General features: G+C 43.5%; 1 protein-coding gene across 1 annotated transcript in view; it reads left to right on the forward strand.

Moving 5' to 3' along the window:
• Positions 1-16,770: 16,770 nt before the first annotated feature.
• TMEFF1 (transmembrane protein with EGF like and two follistatin like domains 1) overlaps positions 16,771-19,491 on the forward strand; it is a 126,388-nt gene continuing 123,667 nt past the window's right edge. Inside the window, exon 1 of the mRNA XM_039549055.1 lies at positions 16,771-17,448. Coding sequence (XP_039404989.1) covers positions 17,202-17,448 — 247 coding nt within the window. The 5' untranslated portion in view covers positions 16,771-17,201. The remainder of the gene's footprint in view (positions 17,449-19,491) is intronic.

Raw genomic sequence — 19,491 nt, forward strand, 5'->3', positions numbered from 1 at the left:
CCTCCTCACACTGTCTTCCTGCTCCAGAGTGAGGTCCTTCCCACGGGCTGCAGTCCTTTAGGATACACTTGCTCCAGTGTGGGCTCGCCACGGACCACAGTTCCTTCAGGAAACATCCACGTGCTGTGGCGTGGGGTCCTCCAGGCACTGTAGGGTGGCTATCTGCTCCAGCACAGTCCTCTCCATGGACTGCAGGGCAACACCTGCTCCACTGTGGTCTTCTCCAGGGGCTGCAGGGGAGCATCTGCTCAGGCACTTGGTACTCCTTCAGCTCTCCCCTCAGGGTTATTTCTCTCACATTTTTCCTCACTCCTCACTGCCAGGCAGCATTTTACCCTTTTTCAAATACATTTTCCTCAAGGCACCATCACCTTGGCTGCCTGGCTCGGCCATGCCATGTGGTGGGGCCGTTGGAGCCGGCTGGAATGGGCTGTGTCCAGCACAGAGCAGCCCTGGCCACTCATCACAGAGGTCCCTGAAGCCCCTCCCTGCCAGCATCTGGGCACCTGCACCCTGTACTCGTTTTCAATCTCTTTCCAGTTCTCTGGTCTTACTGTATTTTTAACTTGCATGTTATAGCCCAAGTAGCCTACAGTCCATAAGTAAAACTCAAAATTACCTGAAGCTGATAAATTTAAGTAAATTGCCTTAATAAAGGTATCAAATAACTTATGCAGCCCTTATATAAGAGCCTAATAAAGTTCAAATATGATCTGAAAAGTCGAATTCAAAAGCTATTTTAGAAGCTGGTAGCAGAGAAATGTTGATGTTTGTGTCATGGCCTGGCACACAACTAAAAAAAAAAAAAAGTGGGGGGAAAAAAGTGAATTGTCCTGCACATCTGCAAGAGTTTATAATCATTCTATAGGTATTTTGTCAAAACCAAGATCAGATCCTTTTGTCTATGTGGTAATTTACTACCTGAAAAATTAAGCACAGCTTAAAACTGGCTCAGACAGGATACTGCCAGCATGAAGGGAGAGTTGCTAAACTACATTGACAATTTCTCTGCTAAAACTCTGAAAGGCCAAAACATCCCAAAAGCAGTGAAAACAAGCGATTGATTTCTGCTTGAAATGTTTTTATGCTGTTTTGCAAGGGCTTGAATGAAAAGCTGTGTTTCTCTCCCAAAGTGCCAAGGTAAGATAAATAATAAATAGACTGCAGCATTTGAGCCCTACAACTGAAAAAGTTCAAGGGCAGAGAGAGAAAGTGAAAGAAAGGAACTGGTGATCCAGGGTGACACTATACAGACAAATGGAAAAATAAAAGTTTATGTAGGGAGTGTGTGGCTGATTTCCTGTCATTCAGCCCCTGTATGAGCAGACCTTTCAGGAATATATCTACCTATTTTTTGCAATCTGACTTATTATGAGTACATCACATAAGCATTTTCATAATTAACCAACTTGTACAGCCTCCTGTTTCAACATCTCACAATATCAGCCAGAGTCATTAGTGAGGTGTTGCACTGGGCCGTGGAACATTTTGCTTCATGTAAAAGGGAACTTCCACTTCAGATATACTTTTTATGGTGACTGATAAATGCTAGTTCCCTAAACAGTGCTCATTTCCTCCAGGCTTGTGTGATGTTCTCAGAAACAGAGCTCGGGGTGAGGGGTGTTGGAATAGCTACAAAATCAAAGGAGGGTTTAGCCACAGCTGCAGCTGCCACATATTTGTGCTTCCTGTCAGCTGGGCTTTGGCTTCAATGGAAACATGATGATCAAACCTCACAGAACAACTCTTTAAACATAAATTGATACAACTCTGCTGTGCAATTCTACATTGTAGGCTGATCAATAACAGTGTTCTGTAGATGCATAGCAGTACACTGGGCCTTTTCTACCATTGCCTTAGCAACAGAGAGCAAAGCTCACAAGTTGTGCCATTTGCTTTCTGTGGGTTCACTCTCTGTGTTGTTAATAAATATTAAATCAGTAAAGCAAGTGATCATACTGGTATAATTTAAGCTATAATGTTTGTTAGTAAACTTCAGTAGGTTAGCCTTCTCCTCTCTTCACTTCTTCACATCTCCCCAGCACTTTAATGCAGCTTGGGAACCACAGATCCACAGCTCTTCACTCAGGATTGTATTTTCATCATCTTCTTCCTGGAAGCACAGCTGTCTGTGGAGCAGAAGACAGCAAACCTCCCTGCAGAGAAATGTCACTTCCCAGACACAGAAAACACAGACATTTACTCTCTTTTGGGTATATCTACCTTGTTATTTGAGTGTGGATCAGTAGCACAGTCCCTGAGTGCATCTCCCAGTCCTCCTTAATGGCCCTGCTTTGATCCCATTATGGAGGGGGCCCTGAATATACGAATTTGATTCCTTTTGCATAAAAGTGAACTGAAAGGTGCAGTCTAGATGCCAATAGGTGTGGTGCTCCAGGCACCAACTTTAACCTGGCTGAAGGAAGACATCCTCAAATGCATATTAAAAGGCTGAAAAGTCCTCTTTACCAGCTGCTTTACAGATCTCTTGCTCGCTGCAATGCCTGCTAATGTGAACCCAGGCTTTGCGGTGACCTTGCTTGACCTTGGCAATTTATTGCCAAGTTTTTATCTCTGCAGCTACAGATGTCACTTTGAGAAATTGTGGGCTCTGTGAAGTGAGCAGGTACACTGAGTCAATTTGGGGCACACCTCCTGTCAACCAAGGAATATTCGGGTGATTTGAAGGGGCAAAAGGGTGCTGGTTAATTGGCATATCTCCCTCCTCCATGCACAGTGCTGTCTTGAAATGCTGGAACAGCATAGGAGTGTTTTCCTAGCATTTTAAGAGATTTTGTCAGTTTTCCAGGTTGGACAAAAAAAACTATATGTGGAAGGGGCATGGGCCTGGAAATTGATAACTTGCCCATTACTGGTTTTTATAAAGCCAAAAGAAGGGATCCTGGTTTTTTACTCAAGGCCAACCCTGGCACCAAACAATAAATCATAGAGAAACCACAGTTCCTTAAATACTGCTACAAGCCATTTTATAATGAAAAAATGCTAGTTGTTTTAAATAAAGGGCTCACTACTTCGTGCCTTACCATGCAGAGTTTAAAATAACACAACAGAGCTTGGCATTTCACTTCAAAAGAAAATGTTGCTGTGCTGAAACCATAATTGGAACACTACTACCCAGAATAAATTAGTATACCAAAGTTAGGAGCAATTGAAGGGTGGTGGAAAGATGCTGCAACAGAAGTTGCATGTCTCTGCAAATTAGAATGGTCGCTGTCACAGCTTTTATTTTAAGTGAAGCAGACTCTAAACACTGGATTTTTAAGAAGAGTTTGGCAAGCCGTCGACATTTAGACCTCAAAATAGGCAGACAGGTTTTCCAGAGAGCCCGAAAGTGGAAACTGCTGGATGCTGGGCTCTCTCAGGCATGAGGCTCCTCTAGACTTTAGGGCATTTGGAGACGTTAGTAAAAAATTAGCAGATATACCCTAATCTGAGAATTTACCTAAACTTCCAGATGTTATTCCTCAGTTTCCTTGTATCTACACTTCCAAATTCAGCTTTTCTGAGGTAGTCTGTGTATTAATACATAAAACATACAGTAGCTGGATGGACAAACAGAAGTTAGTAGGTCCCAGCCTGGATCTAGCCAGGACATTGATAAGGGCAGCACAGTATCTCCAAAATCAGCATTTTTTTTCCTAGATGAGCCTGGCCTTTTGTATCTTATGAGTCAACAAATTTATAAATAAGTCTTTGAGCCTACACATGAGAAGAACCTATTTTTATATCTTCATATTAAATTCCTCCTAATTGCATATTATATTTCCTTTTCTAATTGCATTTTTATAATGTTAAAAAGATTACCTATTTTTTAGCAGAGCTCTTGCTGTATCTCATTAGTCAGATAGCTCAAATTGATAATAAGACATTTGAAATAGCAACATCATGCTGTTGTATTGCTGGCTTACTTTATTTCTCTCTCCTAGTGGAAAAATGCCTTTTTAATATCAGATATGTATGTTCATTTGTCTACCTATAAAAATAAGAACTTTTTCAACCAAAAAAAAATTAGTTTATTAATAACTTATCTCACTTCTAATCCTTTATTGGGGAGGTATCTCACACATCATTCCTCCCAGATAGCATAAATTAACAGGAGCCTTTTTCTCTTTCTCTCACAATTGTCTATCGAAAACAGAAGCAAATCAGCTGTATTGTTTTTTTCTTAGATGTCTAAGAAAAGTGTATGATAGAATTTTATGGGATTTTTAGTTATGTATCATAGGTATTTGCAAGCTGCTTTTCAACTCAGCATTTAAATGCTTAAGGGAAACAGATTTTTTTTCAAAGGGATAGTTGTATGTGCTAGTTTAAAAACAGTCTAGTTGGGGACCGTGTGGCTGGGGCCCTCCTGTTTTTCATGAGGTGCTTGGGGGGTGCAGAGATCCACGTGCAGCCTGTGAAGAAGAGTACTCACGCTGGAGCACGTGGATGCTGGAAAGCTGTAATCCAATGAGGAACTTGGAAAGCTGTTCCAAGGGAGGAACTTGGATAGAGAGAGATGAACCTTGCTTTCACAGATAGAGAACCCTTGCTTCCAAACTAAACCAGCTCATCCTTAAAAGACTAAACTCCATGAACTAAAATGACTCACGCTGGGCAGTTGTGGGAAGACAGCTTGGCCTGTGGGAGGGACTCATGTTGCAGGAGGTTTGGGCAGGACTGCTGCTTGTGGAAGTTAAAACCATGCTAGAAAAGTTCCCAGAGGAACTGTCTCCCGTGGGAAGGATCCCATGGCACAGCAGAAGAAACTCTTTTCCTTAAACATACTGAAGAATGATTTTTAAGAAGTGAAATATTGACCAAAACCCCATGTTTTGTTTCCTTGCACGGTCAGTGGAAAGAGGGAGGGACTGGGAAGGAAAGGTGTTCTGAAGATTTGCTTTGGTTCTCATTACCCTTTTTACTTTTAATTCTATTAATAATAAACCTTCTTTATACTGTTGTAAGTTTTGAACCTGTTTTCCCTTAAAGTGTTTTTTCCCCTAATCCTTATCTCAATTCATGAAGTTTTTGTTTTAATTTCCCCTCTTCTGCTCAGCTATAGCAGAGGAAAATAAGTAGATGGATTTTTTCGTGGGTGCCTGGCGCTTAGCCAGCTTCAAAGCCCAACATTTTATCATCTTTTCTAAAAACACAAAGCCAAGTCCACATAAGTGTATGTTGGGGGAAGACTTTTCAAACTGAAACCTTTTAATCCTATAATAATATAGAAAACAACCCACCACCAGGACTGTGATATTTTACAAGAGTTTATTGCCTACAGGAGTCAGTCTGCAAATAACGAACGTGTACAGCAATAGTTTTCTAATAAAATATATGCTCAAGTGCACTTGTGCTGTTCATCATCACTATGACTACAATGTTCCTCACAGTTCAGTGTCTTTCATTTCAACTGTACACTAAAATAAAGCAGAGATGTGACAAATCAGGTTGTCTGAACCTGTGGCTCTGGTAAGCATCAGCTATGGTGCTTCTCGCTGTGCCAGCTGTGCCATGGCAGTGTCTCAGATGAGTAGGGAGGTTTGCTAAGCTCCCTTCTGAGGAGCTTTCAGACTCTTCCCAACTCCAAAAACGAAGCCCTACATGACAGATAAGGTTTTCTTTTTCTTCCTGGCCCACTGTCTGCCTTGCAGAAAGGGTTTTCAGGAAGGCAGTGAAGGATGTGGCTTTGACAGCTCTGGGCACTGCAGGTTCCCAGAAGGCAAACATAAGCTGGATTTTGATCCTGCCTAGTGGTGGATAGTGAAAGGAGAAGGATACCAAATCCACCTCCAAGACATGCACATTGATTTGTCCTTTTTGGTTTTCTTGGTAGCAAGCCTGTCCTTTTCACAATCATGAGTGGGTGAGCAGCACGACCTCAAATTATGGGTCTTGTCCTGAAGAGGAAGTGAAGACCTGGATAACAAAAACCCATCCTGATGGTGTGGGAGACTCCTGTATGTTAAGGCTGTGAAAAGTGCACGTGCAGTCTGGAGGGCAAATGCAAAGCACCTCTTTTCTTAGTGTGAGAAGAGATTAACATTTTATCCTCAGTTATACTGACCGGATTTGGCTCTGTGCTCATCCAGCAGCAGCTGTGCCAGAGAAACTGTGATATTGTACAGCATAAGGAGACTTTAACAGCCCTTCCACCATTTGTTCCTAGGGATAGATTCTTTCTAGAAGTGGGTATAATGTGAAAAGATGGTATGTATAGGAAGCTATTTCAAGCAAGAGCCTTTATCCCCAGCAGTGCATGCCAGGTGCATCTCTAGGGGCACTGGCACCAATACACCTGATACATCCATCTGGAAAACATACTTTCCTGCATGCTAAAATGTATTTCAAAATAATGTACATAAGTAATATAGATGTTGCACATTTCAAACACCTCAAGTGACAGAGAGAAAAATGGAATTGAGAAACTGTGATATATGTCCTCTTGCTCAATTTAAAACATTATGTTGAATAAACAGAAACATTTCTTATTCCAAGAATGGAGCCTTAAAAGCAGATTACTACCATAATTACTACAAATTCACTTAAATATTCTTTTAGAAATGAGTTATTTCAGTGATACTGGTTACTAATCAATACAAGATTTAAAAAATGTTCCATAAAATTCAACTCAACTATCAAAAGCATCTTATTTCTCACTTCCCATCAGCCTTCATGTGAAAGTTCATTGTGTGCAGATTGAAATTCAGAACACGGTTCAGAAATAGTTCTCTTTCCTTTGGTAGCAATCCTATTGTCAAGCTCCACACGACATTCAGAATCATGTTGTGCTGTTCCTGAAGGAATATAAATATCCAGAGCTGTGTCAACAATAAGTCCACTACAGACCATGATAATAGGCATAGAAAGCGCTTTGGTAAAATATGTCTTTTTAGAGCAATCTGCACTTTTTTGTGGCTCTGATGCAATTCCATTTCTCTCTTTATAAAAGGAAGAAGTGCAGCAAGTTCAGGGTCTTGTGAACTAAAACTCCTTTCATCATCTGAAGCATCAGCATAGCATGCATGACTTGATGAAGAACAAAGGGATTAATGATATTGGGAAAGTTAACTATGACTCACATCTGTATCCACAACATCATGTCTTTTGGGGAGGGAGAAAATAATCAAATATAAATAACATTTCATGGCATCTCTTGGGGCTGCACGAGAGTCATGTAATTTCTCTCTGTGTAAGATGGAGTGCGTCTCTCTTAATAGTTTTAGCGGGTACTTTCATATTGATTGATATATTTCAGACAATTTAGCTTGCTCCCTACTTACAAGCAATTAGTGCCACTTCCCGACACAAAACACATATCCTCGGGCAGGGAGAAGGACTTACTTGAACCTCACAAGCTTAGAAGCATCCTGTGATGCTGAAAAAGCTCCACATTTAAAAACTGTGTAATTGCAACTGTACTGCAATACCTACTGAATCTGTGCCCTAATGCTGTCCATATTTTCTACAAAACAACCCCAACCATTAAATATAGAGCAATGCTGTTTCAAGAGCATATGCAAATGCTCTATGTTGGATGTGTTTGCACCAGACATGTGCCTCTGAAAAGGAAAAGGTAGCCCTCCTCCAGGCTCCAGCTGAGAAACTGGGATGTGTTAGGAGACAACAGGGACTCCGGGTATTTAGGTAACTTGGCAATGAGGTTTCATCCCTATAGCAGAGTCATCTGTGCCCAAAGAGGGAAAGCCCTACAGCCTGCTGATGGCCTGGGAAGTCTGGAGAACAGTTCCTGGCCACTGCAACCCAGCAAAGTTGTGGTGGAAGTATCCCACAGAAGCAGCTCAGTCTTTAAACAGAAAGTGCTTTTAATCTGTCAGAAGCAGGTGGTCTTCAAACAAAGTAATGTTCATTGCAATATGTCCATCTAGGGAAAGAGACACAACATTTCTTGAGTGGAAGCTTGGACAGGAGACACTGATGTCTACAAACAAATCATGTAGTTACAGTGAGTCAAGAGATTTGCTCTATCTGCAAACATTTCTATTCATCTCCTATCTTTCCAAGCAGAAATTTCACTATTCATATGAAGAGACTACTTATTAAATCACTCTGTCAAAAAGATTGAAGCTGGATTCAGACCTTTATTACAATTGTATAAGTGATGGAAATGCTTTGTACAGCAGCTACTTTAAAAAAAAAATAAAGAAGGCAAGCCATTGTGAAATCATCCTAATTCACAACAAAACCATTATTATGCACAAACCAAAAGTGCCATATTTCCAGGTACACCCTATTTAAGGTGCATCAGCTGTCACTTGTCACACAAGTGACAGCTCACCCAATAGGTCTTGTTCTTCCCTTGAAAACATCAAGACATCAGAACAGACATCAGACAGACAGAAACACATGGAACAAGATAGCTGATGCTCTGGACAATCTAAATCCCTAATAGTCTCATATTTCTGGGCACAAATGTAATCATATTAGACAAGTTCCTCTGGAAATGTATTCATTTGGCTTTATTATCCACCAAAGGAGATTTCACAAGGTTCTGGGAATCAAATAAACTTCCCATTTATAAGTCACGGCTTGCAAATACTTAGAAATGTGCTCCACTGGAAAAAGGATGTTACTATGTTAATGGACACATACTGAGCTTCCATGAGTTTCAGAAGTCCTTTGGAGAGAAGTAGCTATGGAGAACAAGATACGAATATATCACAATTTAAGCATGTCATTATTCTAGACCATAATATCTCACTAACCTTAATGTGCATTAGGCTAGAGTTGGCACCTTGTCTAATTCTTCTTTTATATGCCACAATCATTTTTTATGCTAAAAAAACATACAGTTCCTTCTTGATAGTTCTGCTCTTCTAAGTATATTGTTACATATTAACATAATGATAATGTAATTGCTTTTGTGCTTATAAGCATTATCTATAACGTGGATCGAGAGCAAGGTAATCTGTCTGTGTTGTGTAAACATGAAAATAACTAAGAAAATTAAGTTTGGACTGTTTGGTAATGATACAAGCGTGAGAAATAGAGCTGTTCATAACAATGCATATGGCTATGCTTGAGAAAGCTAACAGTATAATGACAGAAATCAATGTACAGCATGATGAAAATGGTTAATAAACTTTGAAAAGTTATGCAAAACCAGAGTATGAGAACAGCAAAAGGCTGGAGAAAAACAGACTGAGAAATGCAGTGAAATATAACAATAAAGACAAGCTTATGTAATTCTGAATTACATACTGTCACAGCACAGGGAAGTAATAGTCCCTTTTTAAATGACTTCAGTGGGCTGACAAACTGTATGCTGCATCCACTTGTGTGCTTCTGCAGCAAAAATTAAAACAAAATAAAACTGACATTACAGAAGCCCTTGACAAAAATGTTTGAGAATATTTTACCATATAATGTACTACTGAAACCAGTCATTGGGGACAATTAAACACAGCATAAAACATGTCATTCTTTAATCTGCTTTTGAATTTTGATTAAGAATTGCAGATAACAATGTGAATGGTATTCTCAAAGCAAGGGGTATAATTGGCAAGAGCCCTAGTACTCATTAACTGAAGATTAAACTTAAAGCAAACTGAATACCCATCTGATGAAGAATACAGAACTGTTGGAGCAATGGAGATCATGTTCAATGAAATAAATTATATTTTTGCCTTTGAGGATGCCAAAAGCTAAAAGCAGGATTGAAAAATTGTCATGATTTTATGAACACAGTGGAAAACTTGCAGAACAGAGTAAGGCGTGACCTTCCTGGTATACCCAGGCACACCCAGGCACATACAGGTTATCGTGCTGGGAATTAGCTACAGTTTAAATAAAATTCACTAACAAAGAACCAAAACAGTCTGATCAATAAGTGACAAAAGCATTTATCAGCATCTGAAAATCCCTCTTACTTATCAGCAGTTATTCTGGAAGCATTTGAAGGAGAGATGTCAACAGATTAGAAGAAACTGAGAAAACAAACTGATTAATGTACTAAATAACTGATTAATTAGGAAAGATTAAAAGATGTGAAGGGGCTAAGTGACAGCTCATATTTTATTATGTAAGCCAAAAAAGAAGAAAAAATTTTTGGAATGGATGAATGAGAACAAGTAATATGGGCAAACAAATTTGTGCCAACCCTGAGAATGTTTTGAAGCTTCCCCTACTGTTCCTGCTAGCACTCTGAATAAAAGTCAACAGAAGGTGTTAGAGTTGGGAGTAACCAAAGTGTGCTGGAGAGGCATGTGTTTGAAACTGGGTTTTGAAATAAAGGATTTTGTTTTGTGATGGCTACAGAATCCTTTGTGTCCTGTGGTTGCTGCTAGAAAAAGAAATCTCTCGGTGTCCTGGTTTTCCCAGCAGCAAGGTGGGCTCAGTAATATTTCTTGACTCATGGGGACGTTTTGACAGGAAATTCAATGAGAAGAAATATATATTCAACTTGGTTCTTAAAAATCATCTTATTGACCCAAATGGGCTTTTAGTCATGCCTTTTGACTGAAAAAAATATTCTGGGAAAGAAGAGGTAAAACAACTCCAAGAAGAGAAACAGATCTGGCACCATGGTGAATGGAAAAGGGAAAAGCATAAAATCTAGGGAAACATCTGAAAAATTAAAGATTAAAATAAAAGGAGGGGAATAGAGAAGAACTACAGGAGTGGGGGAGAAAATGCAGAACAGAGTGGCATAGCACAAGGGAAAGAGTTCTCAGCTTCCCAATAACAACTAGCCTGAGCACATTGCTGCCTTAAAAATTGGTGAGGCATTGAGGCAGCTTTATGCACTGGAAAAGGACACAGCTGAACAGGGCAGCAGGGTGCTGGGGGGGCAGTAAAATGGCCACTGTGCCACTGCCTGTGTTGCGTGCCCCAGAGCCTTGATGAAGTTACACTGGTGGGGAGAGGGCACAAGTAGTAGTCAGCCCTCTCTTGATGCCTTAGGATTTTAGCTTTTATATTTTTCATATCCTGTAATGCTTTAGTGTATAAGTCTAAGACTCTATGTAGCCTGTTAGCTACTGTTTTCCCATTCTGGTCAGAAAAAACAATTCCTCTCTAGGCCTGAAACTCAAGGACACTTTACTGTCTCAGGTCCTAAAATATGTAAACAAAGCCTCTAAAGGTGGGGAACAAACTTGGGGTAATGACTTCATTACCTGAAATTGTAATTGGAGAATTAACCCCAATATGCAAATGGACCAAACTTATAAAAGTATGAAAAACCATCACCCAGAGGTCTATTTTGGGTGTAGCCTCTCGGAAGGGTTTTGACTGCCCAAAGTGTACCTGAAGGCCCTTCAATAAATACCCACTTTTATCCTCTTAATTTTTTCTAGTCTCTGTTTTCAGATAGCCCCATCAAGGCATCACTCTTTCCCATCTCTTAGGAGCAGCATCATCAAGCCCAGCTTTACTGAGCTCTTGCCCTCCCCTCACTCTGTCCTCATTACTGTGATAGCAAATACAGTTTGGCCTAAACTGGCTTTTTTTCCCCCAGCTTTGAGTGGGTTAGATGCTTGAATCAATTGAACAAGCTTCTGCACCAAAAGTTAGACATATGAAACTTTGACAGAGGGCAAGTATTGGTCTGAGACTGGTGCCACATATTTAGTCCTGCATGGAAAGGAGCAAGAGAGTACTATGCTAAACACTCCTTCTGTTCAGCCTTCCAGGCAAGAAAACCTCTCCACAGTTATGTTTGCATGGTAAGTGTGGCAAGAACAACCTGTGCAGGCTCTGCTGGATAGACTCCCAAATCTGATGTCATTGTAAATCCTGGGCCGTGCATCTGATTGCTGAAGAACTCAGGAATAACACAGAAGAAATTCTGTGGTGCTGAAAAAAAAATTCAATTAAATACAAAGTTTAATAGCTAATGAACTATGTATGCAGCTAAATGATATAGCCAGTGCCACCTGGTTCTTTGCTGGTTTTGTACTCATTTTATTTTATCAGAATACAGTGGGACTATATACTGAAGGTCCTTAGTTGTATTATCCAAGTTGCAAATACTGAAGGTGGAAGATTAGGTAAGTGTCATTTGAGATTTTGGGCACAAACCCCCTAACAGAGATAGGTAAATAAATTCAACTATTGCATTAACTGAGTATTTTTGGTCAAGTAACAAAAGTGAAATAGTTTATATGAGAGAACTCCTGGGTCTTTTGTTGACGCTGATTCCAGATTTCATTAGACATCATCTTTGATTTAAATCCAGAGGCAATGAGCCCAAAGTGAAACACAGGAGGTTCTCTCTGAACATCAGGAAACACATTTTCACTGTGAGGGTGACCAAGCACTGGTACAGGTTGCCTAGGGAGGTTTTGGAGTGTCCATCCTTGGAGATGGTAAAAAACCGTTTGGACACAGTTCTGAGCAATTGGCTCAGGGTGGCCCTGCTTGAACACAGTGAGTTGGACCAGATGACCTTTAGAAGTCCCTTCCAGCCTCAACATTTTTGCATTTCTTTGATTCTGTGAACAGTGTCCTAGTTTATACTCTTAATATTTTTGATGTTTTCTTTACAATTACAGAAGTTGGGAAGGGATTTTTGGGTAAGAAGGAAAGTTGAGTTTAGTAAATACAATTCTCTGGCAAAATACCTGGCAAGAGCAGGATTCTACTGTATGATGCATAAGGCCACAGGGAGCTCCAAACAATGCTTTGATGGTTTCACTAAATTATAGATCTCTGCTCTCCAAGACAAAATAAAACAGTGTTTTCACAATTAAGTGTATCTGTATGGTATCCAGATCTCTGGCAAATGAAATCACTCTTGCTGGTCTGGCAGCTTCTCTCTGTTCTTTCATATTCCCTGCTTCCCTTTGGTTGTACATTTTCATTTCTAGAACTTCTGGGGAAAAATAAGGGAGGACGGGGGCAGAAATTATGTCTGCATCATCAGGGGACTTAAAAACTGCTGCTGGTGTTCAAGAGCTCACCAAGGATGACAATTTTCAACAATCTGTATAGCTTCCTACTTTCACAGAAGAGCAGTTGGAGGTGAGCAAAAGTGAAATTGTTGGATAATTGCAATAAAGTTACATTTACTTGACAAAGAGGGATGTTACCAAATGTGGCAGAGTTTAGTGTGATCCCAAAGACATACAGGATCTGTCATTTTGTTGGTGTGGCATTCCCTCTGTCTGCAACAATTTGCTCTACAGAAGCAGCTTGCTCGAATTCTTTCTGAATTCCTTTGCTTTTAAAGCTGGCAGGAAAGTGTTTAGGGTTTTTTTTTTAATACATGTATCAGAGAACAGAAGAGAAATGAATACCCAGCTGGCACAGTGTGAATTTGCCAATCAAACATGACTGTATCACTCACTTTATACTAGCTAAAGATGCTTCGAGACAGATAGCACTGCTCAGATATGGCTTTTCTAGATAAAAAATGGCATGTCATTCATCCCAGGAGTCAAAAAACAACAGCAACAAAAAGCCAAAACCAAACCCCATACAATTTACTTACCATCCATCTGGACTTGTTAAAAGCTTTCACACTGAGGGCAAACCATGTCTGACAAATTTGGTGTCCTTCCACAATGGGGCTACAGTGGTGGATAAGGGAATAGCAACTGACATCATCTACCTGGACTTGTGCAAAGCATTTGACACTGCCCTGCACAACATCCTTGTCACTACATTGGAGGGACATGGATTTGATGGATGGACCACTCAGGGGATAAGAAATTGGCTGGGTTGTCGCATTCAGAGAGTTGCAGGCAATGGCTCAATGTCCAAGTGGAGTCCAGTGATGAGTGATATCTTCAGGGGTTGGTATCAGGACTGGCGCTGTTTAACATCTTTGTTGGCAACAAGGACAGTGGCAGTGAGAGCACCCTCAGCAAGTCTGCCAATGTCACCAGGCTGTGTGGTGCGACTGACACGCCAGGGGGAAGGGATGCCATGCAGAGGGACCTTCACAGGCTTGAGAGGTGGATCTGTGTGAACCTCATGATACTCAGTGAAGCAAAGCACAAGATCTTTGCACCTGGATCAGGGCAATCCTAAGAACAAATACAGGCAGAGAATGGATTGAGAGCAGCTCTGAGGAGGACATGAGGGTTGATGAGAATGTCTACATGAACTGGCAATGTGCGCTTGCATCCCAGAAATGTCCTGGGCTGCATCAAAATCAGCATGGCCAGCAGATCAAGGGAGGTGATGCTCCCTCTCTACTCCACTCCTGTGAGATCCCATCTGGAATACTGTGGCCAGCTCTGGGGCCTCCAAGATAAGAAGGATGTGGACTCGTTGGAGCGAGTACAGAAAAGAGACACAGAGATGATCCACCAAGAGGGTTGAAACACCTCTTCTATGATGACAGGCTAAGAGAGTTAGAGTTGTTCAGCCTGGAGAAGAAAAGGCTCCAGGAAGACCTTAGAGCAGTCTTCCAGCACCTGAAAGGGGCCTACAAGAAAGCTGGACAGGGTCTTGTTACAAGGGTTTATATAGATTGGACAAGGGGCAGCAACTCTAAACTGAGAGAGTTTGTGGATGCCCCATCCCTGGAAGTGTTCAAGGCCAGGCTGGATGGGGCTTTGAGCCACCAGGTCTAGTGGAAGATGTCCCTGCCCATGGCAGGAGGGCTGGAACTAGACGGTATTGAAGGTCCCTTCTGTCCCAAACCATTCTATGTGTCCAGGATATAGTTTGCCTAGCTAAGCTGAAAGACTTGGGGAACTGAAACAAAGCTGTAAATTCAGTTGGGAACTCCCTACAGCTGACTACCCACTGCCCTGGAAGGGGGATGTTTGAACTGGGAGAAGTACTGTTACTGTTAAAATTTGTTCTGAGACCAATAGTTAGTATTGCGTAATTTTTAATTTATGTGGAAGCGGACACAAAGAACTGTGCAAAACCATTAATAGAAAGGAGGTTCAGAATATATTGTAGACATGACTATATAATCTTGAGGACTGGAATAAATGAAATGGGATGAATAATGGAAAAGATATGGTCATGCACTTAGACATTTATAAAAAGCATTATTATTCTTATTATTGACTGTAAATGACAAATACAAGGAGTAGCCTGTATTTGTCACTCACAGCATGACCTGAACCATCAGTAAGATTTGGCCATATAAAAAGCAAATTTGCTGTATCAGAAAAGGTAATTTTGGAAGAAACCAGGAGAGACTACCTCCATTGCAGAGACTGGCAATAGTTTGTAAAAAGCTGTTACAAATTGCAGCTATGCTGAAGAAAGCTGAATCCAAACTTTATTTAATGCAGTAAAATTTGAGTTACAGAGGCTCTGTCTTACAGGAGGAGACTAATAAAATGTACTGATAGGTTAGACCAGCAAAGAGTGGCTATGACTACTGCCTATAAATGTATTATAGATTTAAAATCAGGGGAAAGAGAAATGACTAATTGAAACACTGGATGGCACAAGGACATATGAGTATGAACTGGTCTTGAATGTGTTTGAGATGAGCTGTTCTGGTCCAGCCCTTCAACAAGAGGTACAGGAAAACAGCGTATTTAGTGTAAGATGGATCTGGATGTGTTTATGGAACGAGTTATACAGAGCATTTTCTCCTACAACAGCAAAATACTACCTTCAAAACATCTGTGCCAGTCCCATGAGCCAAAGATCCCAAAGGTTTATCTGCTTAGCAGAGCAGAGAGCAGCATGCAAACCTAGGGACCTTTGAACATCTTGGCCACTGTACCACACGCAGCAGCCCAGTTTCATCAGACCCAGTTCCATGCGATTTAATGTGCCCCACGTTAAGGAGGGGAGAAGGAGAGGTCTTCTCACATCTAGCATCACCAAGTAATTACAGAAGGACATTTACTTTGCAGAGGCAGCCAGTGCTGAACCCCCTATGCCAAAAGGAAATTGCTCTCTCAGTCTTAGTAATACAGGACTTCTTCACTGCTGTATTTAAGCAGACAACAATCTGACTTTATGTGTCTGATCACTGTGCCTCCTCAAAGCTTACTCCTGGATTTATGGCCTTGCTCTTGACTGCTCTGGTTAACAAACTACTCAAAGGTCTCCTCACACAAGAGCTATACCTTAGTGCAAGGCAAAACTCCTCACACAAGGTCTACACCGTACAGCCCATCAGCGACATGTAGCAGCAGAGACATCAAGGAAAGAGGCAGTTTTTGTTCCTGAAAAACAAATGGCTTGCACAGTGGATTAAAAAACTTGCATGAAATGTGTCAACTGAGACAGGAAAAAATCTCGTTGAATGTAAAGCATTGCCTTGTGTTTTCGCTATGTAAAACCAGTCACTGTGCTGTCAATTTACACAAAGCTTTCAGCCACACAGATACATGCTGAGCATCTGCACTCAAGCCTGTGCAGTGCTTCTGACCTCTGAAGTGTCTCCATGTAAGGGACTGGAAAACACGTAGATAGTAAAAGCAGTGTTAGAAAACTCACTGCCTTCACCGTAAATATATTAATTTATTTGGACTGGTACAAATGCTCCTGCTATATGTGCTGGAATTCCGTTCAGTAAAAATTAAACGCAACCCTTACAATTAATCAATAGCAGAGATAGTCTCTTTGCTTTCTTTCCCAGCCCCGCTCACACCGGCTTATTAGTGAATAATAAAAAACCACCCCGAAGAGTGGCAAACGCTGTGCCAGCGGTCTCTCTTCCTCGACGCGCCCGGGGACCCTCTCTGCTCCATTCACCCGTCGGTGCTATCCCCGCACGCCTGTCGCCTGTGCCCGCTACCGCCCCGGCGCCGCCCCGGGACCCCGCACCCGCTCCCTGCGGGGGCGGCCCCGCCGTGAGGGCGGGCGCTGCCGCCGCCGCTCGCCCTGCCCGCCGAGCGAGGAGAAGCCCCTCACCTCCCCTCTGGTCCCGGGGGAGGGGGCTGCCATCACGTGTGCTTCCTCCCCCTTCTCTCTCTCTCGCTCTCTCTCTCCCTCCTCCTCCTCCCCCTCCGCGGCGGCGGCGGCGGCAGCAGCAGCCTCTCGGCTCCGCTCCCTTTGTTGCAGGCGGAGCGGCGGCGCTGCCGGGCGCCGCGCACAAAGGAGCGCGGCCGGGGCGAGGCGGCACCGCGGGCGGACGGACGCGGACCGAGCGCGGCACCGGCGGGGACAGCCCTGCCCGCGCCCGGGCGGCGGCGGCGGCGGCGGCGGCGGCGGGTCCGTGCGGCCGCTGCGGCGGGGATGCTGAAGGTGCGCTCCGGCGCGGCGGAGAAAGGAGGGTCCCGCCCGGGCGGCGCCGCGGGCTCCGGCTGATGCTGCGGGCCTGCCGCCGCCATCCCGCTGCCGCCGGCGCTGCTCCTCCGCCGCCCCTCGCCATGCTGGGAGAGAGCCCGGCCGCCGCCCGGCCGCTCCTGCGGGCGGGACCCCCGCTGGCGCTCTGCTACACCTCGGCCCTCCTGGTGCTCGCCCTCTCCGCGCTGCCCGCCGGCCGCGCCTCTCACCCCTTGCCCGGCTCCGAGTGCCAGGGCGGGGGCAAGGGGAAAGGCATCAACTGCTCAGGTAATGCCCCGCCGGCTCCCGCCCCGCGCTCGCCCCTGCGGGCGGCCCACGCGTGCACGTGGAGGGAGGGCTGAGCGCGGCCCCCCTGCTCCGCCCGGCCCGGCCCGGCGCGGCGCTGCGGGCGGCGGAAAACAAAGGAGCGGCGCCCGCCCCGGCCCCGGGTGCGGCGAGCCGGCTCCCCGGCCGGCGGGGAGATGCCCCTCTCCGGGGTGCGGGGAGCCCCTCTCCAAGGTCTCCCGGCTGAAGGGAAGGGCTTTGCCGCCGCCGCTCAGCTTTTGTTGTTCCCCGCTGCCCCCCGCCGCGGTGCCGGCAGGTGCGCGCCGGCCGCCCCGGGGCTGCCCGCATCCCGCCCCCTCCTCCGCCTTTCTCCCTCCCGCTGCCCGTGCTCGTCCTGCCGCAAGCAGAGGGTGCGAACTGGGCGGCAGCCGTGAGCGCAGCCCCTGACGGCTCGCACGGGCTGTTTCTTGGGTCTCACTCTTGCTGTGAGCAGCCCAGAGCCGGGGTATCCTCTCCGCCCGTCCTTCTGCCGCTGTTGTATAGATTCACTCTGGATGAGGTGTAGGCAGCAAAATACTCCGTGATGTGCTCAGAAAAGCTTTTTTAGGGTTTTTTCCTGGTTTTGGTTTCATGACTTATACATAATATACATAATTATATGCTGGTATTGTAAGGTTACAATGTGGATGGATTGGTTAGGCTTGACAGCAGCACGTTTCCTTATATCTTGAGGGATATGGTGGTTTTAAAGTAGAAGAAAGTAAATACGTACAATATAAAGTTTACAGGTTTTTAGAAAGATTTGTATGCCTTCTAAAACTACTATTTAGAAAACGGAATTTTTTTTCTCTGAAAAATGGCTGTGCATGCCTCCTCCTGCCTTTTAAAAAGATAGGTTTATTCCACTGAACGAATCGCCAGCGAGAGCTGTGCAAAGTGCCTTCTCCAAGGTGATGAAGGTTTCTCGCCCTGTGCGCAGAGCCCCCCGCTCCCATTGTCTTCAGCGGGATTGGGAGGCAATTTACACGTTGGAAGGAACACTCAGTACCTTCCAGGGTAAGGTCCCTAAACTGTACAACAGATTTCAAGAAATGAGTGAACGGAAGAGTGATCTTCCTCCCAATTACATTTTAGAATACGGATAATGCTGCTAAAGCAGGCTATCAAATTCACAGACCAGCAAACTGTGGCAAAATGGTCTTGCAATATAATAAATCTGCTGCACGTTCTTGAAATGCTCCTCTTTTCTTCATTTTACCCAGTTCAGATATACACTGTGTTACTGTATGATACCACAAGGCTACTGTTTTGCTGCTGCTGCCTGACTTTTCATTCTGTTTGTATGAATATGATGGTTATTTTTAAAGAGAGGTTAATAGGTTAATGTGTCACTGGCGTTAGCGGCTTACCCATCAGAGACATGTGGATCATTAGACCATGGCATGAGCATAAATCAGTGAAATTAAATATGGGGGGGGGGGGGGCTGCTGAAATGTATGAGGAAGTTTCTAAGATGACGTGGAACACAAGGATATCATTATTTAGAAACCGTCACAGAAAGAGGGCTTTCCAGCCTGGAATTAGAAAACCGTATGCTATATTGACGGCATTCAGCATGATTCGGTTCTACTAAAAATAGGCACAAGCAAATGTATGTGCTATATACATACTTGTGGCAGGCACTCTTTTCAGGGTAACTCCAAAAATATGGAAGAAAAATTTTGTTTAAAAGGCAGTAGTCAGATTCTGCTATGTGTTAACTGTTTCATGGAAAATGGCAGGGTTTCAGTACTAAACTATTTTGAAAGAACTAACATCAACACACAATATCTGGGTCAGATTTTCCCCTCACTTACCTTTGCACAGCTTCATTAACTTTTACTGAAGGAGCTAGCCCCTGAAAAAGATGAGTTTCCTGTACTTACACCTGGGGCCAGATGTTGGCATTAGCACCCTTCTCAGTGGACCGCTACCACGTACTTTGCTGTTTATACTGAAAGTTAAACTTGAGAACACTACGACTACTTCTTCAAATGACTGGACTCT

This window comes from Corvus cornix, chromosome 2 (genome assembly GCF_000738735.6).
Source record: "Corvus cornix cornix isolate S_Up_H32 chromosome 2, ASM73873v5, whole genome shotgun sequence".
Lineage (NCBI taxonomy): Eukaryota > Metazoa > Chordata > Aves > Passeriformes > Corvidae > Corvus > Corvus cornix.